This window comes from Perca flavescens, chromosome 21 (genome assembly GCF_004354835.1).
Source record: "Perca flavescens isolate YP-PL-M2 chromosome 21, PFLA_1.0, whole genome shotgun sequence".
NCBI classification, from domain to species: Eukaryota; Metazoa; Chordata; class Actinopteri; order Perciformes; family Percidae; genus Perca; species Perca flavescens.
This window is the reverse complement of record NC_041351.1, coordinates 15,298,531-15,313,104: the sequence shown is the minus strand read 5'-3', so window position 1 is coordinate 15,313,104 and position 14,574 is coordinate 15,298,531. Positions and strand designations below refer to the sequence as shown.

General features: G+C 40.0%; 1 protein-coding gene and 1 long non-coding RNA gene across 2 annotated transcripts in view; one reads left to right on the top strand and one right to left on the bottom strand.

Moving 5' to 3' along the window:
• Nucleotides 1-8,614: 8,614 nt before the first annotated feature.
• The window catches only part of LOC114548228 (DDB1- and CUL4-associated factor 7), a 12,794-nt gene continuing 6,834 nt past the window's right edge, over nucleotides 8,615-14,574 (top strand). Inside the window, exon 1 of the mRNA XM_028568046.1 lies at nucleotides 8,615-9,137. Coding sequence (XP_028423847.1) covers nucleotides 9,000-9,137 — 138 coding nt within the window. The 5' untranslated portion in view covers nucleotides 8,615-8,999. The remainder of the gene's footprint in view (nucleotides 9,138-14,574) is intronic.
• Nucleotides 10,172-10,594, bottom strand: LOC114548229 (uncharacterized). Its single transcript, XR_003691335.1, has 3 exons — nucleotides 10,500-10,594; nucleotides 10,360-10,422; nucleotides 10,172-10,258 (listed from the first exon to the last, which is right to left on the bottom strand). It is a non-coding gene; the product is annotated as an uncharacterized LOC114548229 (long non-coding RNA).

The following is a 14,574-nucleotide window of genomic DNA, read 5'->3' as shown; positions in this document are numbered from 1 at the left end:
ACACTGATATTCTGTATCATCTTGTTCAAGCTCTTTATTGAAACTGTGATGTTTACCTTGTGAAATATTCAAACCTAAGACTTTTATATGGCAGCACCATTTAATCAAATATTCTTCGTCTTTTTTATATTAATCATGTTGAACATTTCTTTACGTCCTTTTTAGATAACAATAACAGAGATACGCCAGGAAACAAGCACAAAGGTTTAACATGTTCAATTGTTTGGCACACATTGTAAGAGGAATGAAAACACCCCAAACTTGGTATTTTATATAAATTTGAAATTCTCCACCCTCCTTTGAATGTAGAGTAGAATGATTTGAGGTCAAAGTGTTGAATAACAGTTAAAGAGACTTTTCTTCAACTGGTCTGGTAAAGACCAGACCTTTAAACTGTACCATGCAGCAGAGAAAACTTAATTTAACATATCATATGCAGATTATATCACAATAACTACTTAACCAGTACTTCCAACACTTAACACATTAACTTGCCTAATAGAATCTGAAGTGAGTCAGCTTGATTCTTTGTTTATAACAGTGCAGACCAAGATTGAAAAATGATCCTCAATGTAACTTGCATATTCAAATCATAATTCTCGTAAGATAAATAAATTGACCGCTTCATTATAAACTAAAGTTGGATCCAAGAGGTGAGACTGCAATTACTGTCATGGTTGTATGTTTCTGTTTCCTGTTTTATTTTGAAGTCAGTTTCCCTCCCTAGTCTTGTCTTGTTTTACTTCCTGTCTTGTGTTTTCCGCCTGTTTGATTGTTCTGTCCCGCCCTGATGTGTTTCACCTGTTGTATCACCTGTCCCTTGTTTGCTCGTTACCCTGTGTATTTGTGTTTCCTTGGTGTCTGTCTTGTCAGATCATTGTATTCTGTTTGCTGTGAGTACTGTTTGCGTGTTCTTGTGTGGCAGCTACCCTGTTGGCTCTGTGTTCCGGTTTGGATATCCTGTTCTTTTGTTTTATCTACATTCTGGAATTAGTTTTGCCTGCTGCATTCAGGACTCCTTTTGTTGGTTTGAACTTTGTTTTTGTTAAATAAATCCTCAAGCTCAACATACTCTTGCCTGCTCTCTGCATTTGGGTCCAAGCCTCGCATCCCCCGTTGTGACAGTCACACAGATCGTGGCTTGTGATAAATAAGGTGGAGGAGACAACTGGAAATTAGCCTACCAGTTTGGATTTTTATTTGCCTCATTATGTTATGTGTTATTTAAGTAGCCTACTGATAAAGATGTCACTGCTGGTAAGAAATGTTGGTAACACTTTACTTGAAGGTATCTACATAAGAGTGACATGACACTGTCATGAACCCTTACCATAACTTGTTATGACAAAACCAAATGACACTAAAATGTCATAAATGTTTATGACTTGTTTATAATGTTTATGACACAATCATGACAGTGTCATTCTTATGTAGTATGTAGATACCTTCAAGTAAAGTGTAACTAATGTTCCTCTAATTGCATCCTCGCTCTCAGAATCTAACATTAAACTTCAGTGAGCCTGCAGTGGAACTGTTTGGACACTGAAGACAAGATGGCAGGTATTCTAGTCTGGGCTTCTCTCAGCGCTCTCTTCTCTCTGGTGGGATGTCCTCCATGTGTCACTGTTCTCTGGGAACTGTTTCAGAGACACAAAGCAGGATCCTCTGTCTCCCCCAAACGACTTCTTCATGCTCAACCTCCCCACCATGGACTTGGTCTTCTTGTGTTTTGTCCCATTTGGATTGTGTAACTTCCTCCTGTGGCAAGTCATGTCTGTTGAAACGCGTCCACAGTAGTTGATGAGCTGAACCACAGCGCCTGGCCCATGTCCGTGTATATCTTAGCACTGCCCGTCATTGTCACGTGTGATGTCTCCATCCTCTGGACTCTGAAGAAGTCCCTCCGTGCAGGTGGAGACCTCCACCACAGGACCAAGAAGGCGGCTCTTCAGATCATCAGCAACAGTATGGTCGTGACCGTCCCCTCATACATCCTGGGGGATCTGATTATCAGTGATGACAAAGAGTATGGATGCTTTTTTAGCAATACCGATCCTGATAACCTGCAGTGCAGGGAGTGTGATCATGCCTCTGCTCTATTTGGGGAATCTGGGAAATTTGGTGGTGTAACAGTTCACAAGGTTTGGTATGTGTGTCACTACTGTAGGCCTATATCTTTATCAAATCATCAATCCAGGAAGCCTCTGGTTTTAACCATTCATGAGTTATGTTTTTTTTTAATGCAGCCTTTAGAAATACCATAAAGATTTTAAATGCTATGTACGGTATTTACTTACACAAATATGCTACTTAACAGATGATGTAAATAACTTGATGTAAACTCAAACGTGAGCAGTCAGTAAGCATAAGTGTCAAGTGATTTCAGGATGTAGGCGTCAAAATATGTAGCATCCAGATGGGTCATTTCATTTGACTATTGCTTACAATCTTAAACATGTTAATGATGATGTTTTGTGTGTAAAACAATGTAATGTAATTGTTACTCATCTCATCTGTATTCTCACATACACACACACATTTTATTATACTTTTTTTGATTCCACATTACAAGTCAAATTCCAATAGGAATCAAATTTCCTGAATGATCCAACAGATTAAAACAGATTTAGACCATTGTTATGAATTATACAATTCTCAGGGTACAGGAAACATCACCTTTTCCAAATAAACATGCTTGCTATAGTTGCTGAGATTGAACAGTACTTTGCCAACTGTTTGGCCAATGTTTTAGATAGCCCCCCCGCCCCCCCCATGCAAGTCCATGGATCGCCAGTCTATGTACAGTGGTGTGAAAAAGTGTTTGCCCCCTTCCTCATTTCCTGTTCCTTTGCATGTTTGTCACATTAAGTGTTTGAACATCAACCAATTTAAACAATAGTCACAACACAAGGCAATTTGTAAATGAAGGTTTTATCATTAAAGGAGAAAAAAAAATCAAACCATTTTTCCCCCTAAACCTAATGTGCATTGTACTTTTACCCTTTTGAATTTTGCAGAATTGTTTTTTTAAGAGGGTTTTCCATGAGTTTTTAAGGTCATACCACAACATCTCAACCAGGACTTTGGCTAAAAATTTACATTTTGTTTTTCTTCAGCCATAAATCATTGAAGAACAAACAGATGGTCGGACATTCTCCTTCAGGATGATAGATTTTTTACTAAACAAAACAACCATGAAATATTTTTTTTTACTTGGTATAATGTTCTTTTTTGAAAACATTTAAATGCTACAAAGAGTTCCACTTTTGTCAAATGTTGTCCCAAAATCTTGGGGATCATCAAGATGTGTTCTGGAAACGAGCTTTGTTGTTCTTTTTGCTCAGCATTTTTTTCTAATGTTTTTTCCTGATGGTGAGGCATGAACGCTGACCTTTTTGCAGTTCACAGTTTTTGTGTTTTTTTCTTGGGGTTTTTGGGCGGCCAACCCTTTAAATCGTGTCTTCGAAAATTTTCTTGGTTCGCTACACAAAGCTTTTCAGACTGATAGATCTTTATTTCTTTCTCACATTCCATATTTTATGATATAAAATGCCTTGATTGTGAACAGGTGTGGCAAAAATTGAAAAATTGAACTCAATTTGATCCGTTTTAAATCAACACAATGGTTTGGATTTTTTTTCCTTTAATAATAAACACCTTCATTTACAAATTGCATTTTGTGTTTACTTGTGTTGTCCTTGATTCATTCATTAAATGAGGAAGGGGGGCATAGTATAATTATTTTTTCAGGAATTGTGTTTTTATGACCATTTACATCTATATAAAGAAGAACAATATTTTAGATTTAAACATTTTGCAAAAATGTTCATCCATCATTGAAAAACCCCAGTTTTTTTTTCTTTTTCCAACCTTTTAAATCGTAAAATTTTTCTTCTACACATTTTCAGCGCTTATTTCTACATTCCATATTTTATGATATAAAACAAAAATTGAAAACGGGTCAATTTGATCCGAAATCAACACAAGGGTTAATTCATTCATTATTATAGTATAATTATTTTAGGAATTATGCATGACATATTTTTAAACATTTTGCAAAAAGATCACATACCCCCTGCAGTACTCCAAAGTACCCCCAGGGGTACGCGTACCCCATTTGAGAAACACTGATCTAGACTACCAAACACTAGCACAATGAGCTTGCATTTGTACCCAAGGTTCTCAATGGTAGATAACAATGACTGATATTTTAGAGTCTTAGAACACTAAGAGTCCTCCATCAACAAGTCAAATGCACATGACACCTCAAAGAGTTTAACTGCAATTCCTAGAAGAGTGTTTGCAGGTGAGTTAAACCACTCAGATTATACAGTAGTGTGTTTAAAGATCTGCTCATCAGTCACGCAAGGAATCTGAGCAGCAATGAGGTCCACTAGTCTGTCAGGTCTGGCAGTATGTAGTCCTTTAAATGATGGACAGAGGGGTGAATGGATGGAAGGAAACCACAGTGATGAGTTGTTTTCTGTAGGAAGAACCTGCAGGCGTTCTTTTATACAGAAAGTAAGGGTCTCCTCACTGATGGTGGCGTTGCTGTAGATAGTGTGTGATACAGAGTGGTCCGCGCAGGGCAGTTTTGCCAACTTTCCCTGGAGTTTTAGACTGGACCCGTACTCCATATTTTGGGCTCTTTGAATAGACAGAAGGGTCTGCCTTGATGTTCTAGGCTGGAGCAGGTAAGCAATGTTGTTATGGTGCAGTCTGGCATACATACTAATCTATATATAAATGTGAATCAGAGTCTAAATTTGTGGGATAAATAAAGTTTGATTTTATCGTATTCATTGTAAGAGCATCATGATAAAACACATGTAAAATAATAGAATAGGACTAAATCACAACAAACGAAATTCATTTTACCGGTGAGATTACTGTAAAACATTGAAACAATGAGGCAAAAATCTGTCATTCAAGGAGAAAAACACAAATATTGTTTTTCCAGCATACATCAGTAGCCCAGTATGCAAATGTTTGTTTATACCTGCACACCTGCATGAGCACAACTGTCATGAAAGCTGACCTTCCTGCCTTCATCATTTACATTTGTAATATGATCATTGTCGTGGAAAATATGTCTTTGATTTTACAAAGTAATCCAGGTGATGTGCTTGTGTATAGCAGTATGACTTTGTTTCACATGTTTATTGGACTTTTCATTACTTTTGTTAGATCACTGTCTCAGGTTTTAAATTATAGGAAATTATACACAGAAGCACGTCTTCTAGACAGTGCTGATGGTGTATTTTGTTCTGATGTGTTCTATTCAAAGCCAGTAGAACTTTAATTTTGTATCCATAGTTCATGTACTGTTAGTTAAAACGTTTAGGGTTTCTTTCTATTTATCCTGATTAAAGTTCCAGTGCTGACTCTAAAGTGTTCCTCAGAAATTTCCACCAGCTATCCCATCTATTAGGCATTATGGGAAATGAAGTACCTTCAGGGGAATCCAGAACCACCTCTGGGTCTTCTGTGTTTACCTGTTCTCCACTATAGAGGAACTGCAGTTTACTGTCAATAATAATGAGAAAAACAAAATGAGTTCATCAGCTTTATTTTAAGTTTTACTTTGTGAGACATTTAACTATTGATTTCTAATCACAATATCAACATTAATTTACGTACACACGTTCCAAAGCAAACATGCAGCGACTTAAGTAGGGCTGCAAAATATGAGGAAAATATGAGGAAAATATGAGGAAAATATGAGGAAAATATGCAATATGCAATAACGTTGTTGACTATCTCTAAAACAATATGACTGGTGATAAATAAACAGATATTAAAGTGTACTCAGTTCTTCCCTTCTGCTGCTTTCACTATTCTAATAAAATATAAGAAATTGATTGTTGAAATTTTAAACAAATGAAAGAAAATCATTTCCAACATTCTGTTATTGAACAAACTGAACATTAAATTAACCATAAAAGGCACCATTAAAAAAAGAATTACAGTTACATTTTAAAGTGCTGTTTTCTGATTGAGTGTCTTTTGTGATATGTCGCAGCCTTTTGCGATGTGTTTATTGTGCAAGTCGATATTGCAATGCCAATACAAAAAACAATTTATTGTGCAGCACTAGTCCTAAGAATGCAGATTTTAGTATATCAGAGAACTATGTTTTTTTTCAACGTTCTGTTTCTATTAGGGCAAAACAAATCATTAGTGCAAATGACATCAAATGAACAACATATAAGTATATAACATTAAATGAATAAAACCAAGGAAATAATCATGTAAAAACGTGTCATATATAATACATCATAGGATAATGGCTTATTTGAAAGTTAAGTTTGAGGTTTATTTCAACTTTATATCATATCAGAGCTGAAAGTTAAAATGTTTTTTTAGCTTCTACAGCACCTAAATATATCAGAGGAAGAAGCAGAAATTAGCTGATGAGGCATGAATTAAGACTTCCTGCAGCCTCCAAGCCTGAAACAATCCAATTTGCCATGATTTTTTAGGTGGAGTATAGGCATGACAGCAGAGCCTAAACTGGAAGTAATGGTAATTGGTATAGTATTGAGAGTGCTGATCAGGGGCCTTCCAATTGCTAACAGAAGCACTGGAGGAAGGTAAGACAAGACTGTCATCACCAGGCTGTTGATGAGGGTCTGAATGGCTCTTTGCTTCTGCAGGTGGATGTTTTTTCTGCCAGGGTCAGACTTAGTTAGTGTATGGAGGATGAAAGAATCACAGATTACAATTATCACCATAGCTATTATAAATGGCACAGTGGCAAACATGGTGTAGTGTAAATTGTTAATAAGAAAGTATGCAATCGTCAAAGTCCAAACAATGACAGCCATCACGACCCTGGGAGTCAGACTTTTCCTCTTGTGGTAGGTGATTGGATGGACCACAGCCAGGAAACAGTCCAGACAGATACAAGCCATCAGGAGGGGTCTCCCACATCAAAAGATAAATAAAGTCCCAAATCGCTTCAAACAGCCAACTCTTCCAGAACAAATGATTGAATAATGCAGGTGGGATAAATAAAACCTTTTTTTGTGCATAATATTGAAGAGGAGACACGCTCCAAAAAGCTCAGTATTTCCCGCTGAGACTACGACCAAGAAGACACCATCCATGACGGAGAAGTTGCAAATGAAAAAATCATTTGGTGGGAAGGGAGTTCCTCTCCTGTATGTCTTAAACATATCCCAGAGGATGGCAATAGATGCAGGAAAACCGAGGGCAAAGCGCGGCATTGTAAAAAAATCCCAACTATATATGCCCTCCTCAAGGTGTTTACATGCCTCAAAATCAAATTCTTCCAAGACAAATGTGGATGTGGAGGAGTTGTTGGACAGACGCTCGGAACGAAGAAGTATCCCAAGCAACATTATGAATATATATATATATATATATATATATATATATATATATATATATATATATATATATATATATAATATTTAAGAGCATGAAAATAAATTGTGCTGCTGTGTCTTGTTGCCTTGACCAAAGTGTCAAACATCTGTGGGAGCTGCTGCACTTGTTTGACATTAATCAAATACGTGAGCTGGTTTCAATGTCAGTTTTGCAAATCATATATTTATGGAAAAGAGAAGAACCGCAGAGAACAGGAGATTCAATTTGATTCCAATAGCATGGCTAAAAAGGGAACAAAAACGACTAAAGAATTTATATTCATATACCATATGCCAGAATAGGTGCCACCAGAAAGCAAAAAATAAAGTTGTAGGTCTTCCATACACCTGTCATAGATTCTAATCTTGAGCTGAGTAAATATTGTAATGTCGAAGTGAATGATTAAAGCCCTTACATGTCCATTAACCTCTGCTCATGAAAAGTGATGCAAATATCATCAGATTTGGCAAACACTGTGGTATGGAAACTCATTTATAAAAACCATGTGTGATGACCGGACAAGCAAATGTTTTAGCTTTTACCAGGTGGAAAAAACAAAGTGTGTGGCAGCATTAAAGGCAAATTAGATGTCAAAACTCTGTTTCTACAAATGTGCTATCATTTCTGATGAATTACCATACACATATTGCTGAGAGGAACAAGAGTTGCTTTTGTGTGCACTGTTGCCATTGGCAACATCACTGATGTGCTTAAGGTGCATGAAAACACATTGACCATCCTACAAGCATTTCAGTAGAATGGTCAAATCACAGCTAAATGTAGGGAGGGTCCCAATATACAGGCTAATGGAGGGTGGGAGAAATGGCCAAGTACAACCTGATTCATATTTATAAATTCAAAAGAGATGTAAGTCTCAATTAAGTAAAAACTGTTAACCTCAACATACCTGTATGTACACAAAAACAGCTTTTTCATAACATCTTCTCGAGTTAGGAACACATCCTCTCTCATGCTGCCTTCAAGTACTTCTCGTAAACTCCATGGATTATTAAACTCTCCTTCCGTGAAGTTGTTTAAACTTAGAACTCGTTGGGCATTCAAATTGTTGGCAGAAAAATCGCAAATACACTACACAATTCATAATCTATTAACTATACGTCCCTTAAACCTCTCAGGAACTCGAGTATCAAACACATCGTTTCCCCCCAAAACTACTTGCTGGGCCGTTTTTTAGCTTTGTTATGACATACACGATATTCGTGCCACCCCATGAAGGTAGCACCAGCAGCCTCGATGACGCTAATCGTCGCATTATTTTTGTCCTCCTGTCGTCGCCATTGCTGCCTTATAGAACATCTTTCAGCAGCTGTGTGCGGTTAATTTGATACATGTAACTGTTTTTTTATTTGAAACGTGAAGCTTTTACCTCATGTAAAGCGTCCCGACTACATGAACTCAACAGATACCGAGTTTACTAGCTAGCTAGCTAGCTACATCATACGAATTAGCTACACAGCGTTAGCAGAGACAATAAGTGAACGTTAGCTAGCTAGCTAACTAATGTTAGCATAACGTTAGGTGGTTGTGTCTTGTTGTCCTGCTGGTGATTAGTTCTCCATTAGAGGTTATTTGTAGACGTGTGGAAGATGTCGCTACACGGTAAACGTAAAGAAATATACAAATACGAGGCGCCGTGGACAGTTTACGCCATGAACTGGAGTGTCCGGCCGGACAAACGGTTCCGCCTGGCGCTCGGCAGCTTTGTGGAGGAGTACAATAACAAGGTAACTTCATCAAGTCCCATGCTGATTTTTAATGACAGACATGACCATATTAACGGATTGGAGGATATGTAGCGTCACTGTGTCCACGTTCGGACACTTATTGGCTAACGTTCTATCACAATATCTGTTATGATAGGAATATAAATGATCTATTAATGTTTTCAGTTAATTTAATGGTGTTAAACTAAAGTGTAAGTTGTCACCTTTCTAACGGTATATTGTTTTAACAATTTACTTAAGGTTTTACTTTATAAGAGTTGGCTAAAGTCCGCGAACACCGCTGAATTAGCCGTACGCTACCCTTGGCCATAACCGGACACCCCTATCTCCTAACTGTAAACAATGGCCGCTGCTGGGTTTTCGGAGGTATTAAGTTGCTGCAGTGCTGTCAAAACTTCCGGGATGATACTTCCGTCCTTCACAATAAAATGACAACTCTGAATTGTGCAATAAAAGCATCTTAACTTCCATTTTTAGCCTATAGCACCACCTACTGGATGTTTTGTTAAATTACCAATTCTCATTTTCGATATCTTACAACTATTGCATGAAAATAAGCAACATACATACATTTTTATATATATATATATATATATATATATATATATATATATATATATATATGCATGCATGCAATAAAATACTATTATACTAAGATTTATAGTAAAAAAAAAAAGTTTCATAATTGTTCAAAAATTATATTTAATAACAATAAAAACAGACAAAACATTTAAAATAAATAAATAAATAAATAAATAAATACAAATAAATTAAACATCTGAGCACCAAAAACACCAAAATTCATTATTGTTCAGCTCATCCTCCTCCCAGCTGACACAAGTGGTGTGAAACCACTTGTGGCAGTTGTCACACTGGACCCACGACACCAATCCCTCTGGAGCCTCTGGAGGTTCGGGTTCCCTGCACCGCCACACCGCCAGACTGTCGGCTCCAGTCTCCTCTTTACAGCGGTGTGACCTACTCACAAAAAGAAAAGTGTTTTAAGAATATATATAATATAATAATAATAATTGGCATGCAAAGACCGTTAACATTGAGTACACTACCGGTGGATGTCGTGGGCCCAACAGACAGGGAGGAGGAGGAGCTGGTTCTTTTTGCTGTATAAATAAAAATGTTTTGTTTACTTTTCACCATGGCTAATGTCACTAACATAAATATAAATCTTGCTTGTTTTTAACAGATTATATTAAGTATTTACAGTGGGAGGGAGAGGAAGAAGTGGACCCTCGGCGGCCCAATCCTGCACCCGATGTGGAAGGCTCTAAAAGAATAATAATATTTTATTATTATAACAAGGTTTAATACAAGTATTTTGACTGATTGATATAATTTGCTGACCAGGAGATGGAGGGTGGTGGTGTCCCTCTGCAGGCAGGCTCGTCCGGGATGGTCTGCCGCTGGTGGCAGGCAGCTGGGAACCGTGGGAGGCACAAGAGGGGCAGAGGGTGCTGAGGGACCGGCGATGGAAATGCCGGAGCTGGTTGCTGGTGCAGCCCGAGGGGCCAAGTTCTTCTGGGGCTGGGGCGGGAGCCGCTAGGCAGGGTAGAGGAAGTGGCTGCCGGGCTGGTGTCTCTGGCCCGCTGCTGCTCTCGGTCTCTTCTGGCCAGAGCTTGGGCCTCCTGCCTTGCAGCACGGTCCTCCACCTCCTCGATGGTGTCGGACATCTCCTGGGCTGTCAGTATCCTGGCCTTGGTGATATTCCTCCTGACCTTGCCAGTGCTTTTGTTGTAGTTTATTTCGCCCAGGAGGTGGGCCAGATCTACTGTTATCCGGCCTGATGTTACCAGGGATGGGTGAGGTAGGGATTGGCTGGTGGATTCTGGGGATGAAGGATAGGGGCTGGTTGACTTTGGGGTGGGGGTATTATGGGGTGGGTAGGTGGACTCTGTGGTGGGGGTGGGGTGTTATGGGGTGGGTAGGTGGACTCTGTGGTGGGGGTGGGGGTGTTATGGGGTGGGTAGGTGGACTCTGTGGTGGGGGTGAGGGTGTTATGGGGTGGGTAACATCAGGCCCAGCCCAGGAAGATGCCGATGGGGTTGGTGGAAGTGGTGAGGAGGTCCCACGCCCGGACGGCATGACCCGTGACCAGTCAATGGCCATCGGGTCCAGAGGGTAAAGGCCACTCTTCCTAAACCCAGCCACCACAAGCCCCCGATCCTTCACCCTCTGGTATGAGTCCCTTAAGACCCTTGAAAACTCCTTCTTGGAAACCATGAAGGAGTGGTTCACTGCCGACAGATCTCCTGTAACACCAGAGAAATCTGCCTTCAAGGGTCCGAAGAAACTCACATCCAGTGGCTGAAGGATGTGAGACGATGTGGTGGCAGGCAAGGAGAATGACCCCCTCCCTCTGTGCCGTCCGGACAAGCTCTGGATCCAGGTGGGACATGTGGCCGTCCATTAACAGCAGCAGCGGGCGCTCCTGGGTGGCAAACTTCAGGAAGTGCCCGACAAACCACTTCCTGAACAGCTCACTGTCTATGTACCCTGCCTGCGACTTCCCGTTTGGGAACTCCTACTTTATTGTAGGGGCCCCCTGGATATCCCCCCTTGTAGATGATAAATGGGGGGATATCCTCCCCAGCCGCGTTCAGGCAGGCCAGGACAGTGATGTGCTCCCTTGTTCCCTGGGCCTGCCTGTATGCATGCTTGGTCCCCCGGGGCACGATGACTTGCCGTCTGTTGGTTTCCAGCTGAAACCCCGTCTCGTCACAGTTATAAATCTGACGGGGTTTCTCCCTCAGCACATGCTCCTCCAGGGTGGTGGTGAGGAGCCGGAAATAGTCTTCTATGGGCCCCCTCTTAGCACAGGATGCCCTCCCACGGTCAATGAAGTCTGGGGTCCTGGATGTTAGGCGATCTTTTTGCCGTTCCCTGAAGTTTATCCACCACGCCTGGCCAAGCGCGGTCCTCTTCCTGGTGGCGGAGGTTGTAGATGGCCAGGCGTGGGCCAGGACCTGAGGCTTTGTCAGCGGAAACCCATGCAGAGCAGAGTACAGACAGTACTCCACCAGGGAGTCTTCGTCTGCATGGGTGAGGAGTGACCTCCGACAGATGGAAAAATCGGAGGCCACTCTTCCGCTGACTTCGGTCCTCAGGCTGGACTTAGGGACCCCAAACCTCATGGCTGCCTGCCGTAGAGAGAGCCTGCCTGCTTCCACCTCCTGCTTGGCCTGGTCCATTGCCTCTTGGGTCCATTTTTTGGTCTTCCTCTCCCTCTTCCTCATCTGCCTGATGTTGGGCATCTGCAAATGCACATACATTCTTTTTAGAAATACATTAAAATTCAAAATTAGGTTAGGCATGTCATGTCTTGTTTAATAATAAGGTTGACAAAATCTATAAATTGCCACATCACATAGACACAAAAATACTTACCTTCAACCAAAGTGGCAATTTCTATATCCACTTTTTCTTTGGGCTTGATGCTCCTGTAAAGGAAATACAATTCTCTCACACTCACACACACACACACACACACACACACACAGAGAGAGACACACACACACACACATACACACTGCCTACCTTGTTTTCTACTGTTCCTCTTTTTTATCTTCTCTGCTTCTGTCTCTCTTATTCCTTATTCTTTTCTGACTCACTTTCTTTATCTTTTCAGCCAAGCACATAAACCACACAAGAGTTGCTAAGTTACAAACGTTGAGATCCAAAACACATTACATTTTTGTCAACCTAGCTAGCTTATAAATGCATTATATTGGAGGTTAATCTAGCTATAACGTTATAACCACATTTACCAATAGCAAGAGCCACTACTGGCTTTTAACACAATATCCTCTCTCTCACACACATGCAGTTAGATGATAGTTAGCTAATACATGAATAAACGTGATGTTGCTGGGCTTATGGACAAGCGTACTGCCTAGACAGAGTCGTGTTAAAGCTAGCAAAAAAATGCATACTCATGCTAACGCTAAATCATATCAGCAGTACAGTAAAAATAATAAACTTTGTAGGCGAAAGATCGCCGCCCGAGGTCGGCGTTTTACTACTTTCCCTCATCAAAGTCACTTTCATATACTAAATAGACATGTAAATGTCCGTGTACATATACGAAATTTCATACATAGATTGTTTGATGGGTATAAATCAATTATACTTACATTTTTGGGCGATTGAAAATTCAAAGTACCGCGAAAAGACCGGAAAGCGCGTGACGTCGGAAGTGTCCGGATATGGCCAATAGCAGCAAGTGGTGTCCGAACGTGGACACAGTGACGACTTCATCAGTGAAATGCAAAATAATTATTTGCAGTAGAAATGACCCCCTACTCCAGGCCCCAAGTCGAAGCCAAGTAAAAGTAACGGTTCACAGACCAACTAACGTTAGCTAGCGTTATATATAATGCCCAGGGCCGGTCCTAGACCTTTGGGGGCCCTAAGCAGGATTTGGTTTGCCCCCCCTTAATTGTAAGGTCTTTCCACTTTCCATGGCACTTGAACTAACTTGTGTACTGTAAATATTAGTTTAAGCACACATTGGAGACCAGATAGTTCTGCTTCATCCTTCTCATCAAAGTTGTAAACATTAACACACACTTTGTTTTAAGCTCTCTTGAGGGACATTTCAAGCACTTTTAGGGGTCCTCTGGTAGCCACGGGGCCCTAAGCAGCCACCTTGTTCACTTATGTGTCAGGCTGGTTCTGATGATGCCTATAATGAGACTATTTAGAGTGTATTACTAAACTGCCTGTGTTTTTATAAAATATTTTGTGATGATTGTAGGGAGCAGTTTTCCCTCATTTGAGAATAACAACATGAATGTTAAGACATTTTCTATTGCAATGCAATGGAGGAATTGAGTTGCAGACATTTGATAACAGGTTAGTGGTTTAATACAGTGGTTCCCAAAGTGGGGTCGGGGGACCCCCAGGGGTGCTTGAGGGAGGTTCCAGGGGGTCCCCAGCAAAAAGGGGGAATCATTTATTTTCACTAAAATTCCATTCTTAAGTAACTCAATGACAGAATGTTTGACTATTTTGGTCATCTGATTTGTGTAAGTTTGTGGGTATTTCATGTGAAAACGTTTGGGAACCACTGGTTTAATAAATCCTTTACTATGTTTTTAAATTTCCCCTGAATGTTCTTTTATCTTTTTAATTTGGCCTTATTTCATCTTGCATTACTGGAATTGATTGTATCAGTTTTTTTGTTGTGCACTTCTTAACCTGGGCTTTGAAAAGTGCTCTATTATAAAGATTACTATGTATAAATCAAGACATGTATGTATGTATGTATGTATGTATGTTTAAGAACTAACGTCTAACTTTTTCAGAGTATTTAATTGCACAAGCGGAAAATGGACATATGGTGGTGTTACAAAGAATTGGGGAAATATGACATGATAATGAAAATGTTCGGGTTGAATATTGGAGGGGAAATTGATATAAT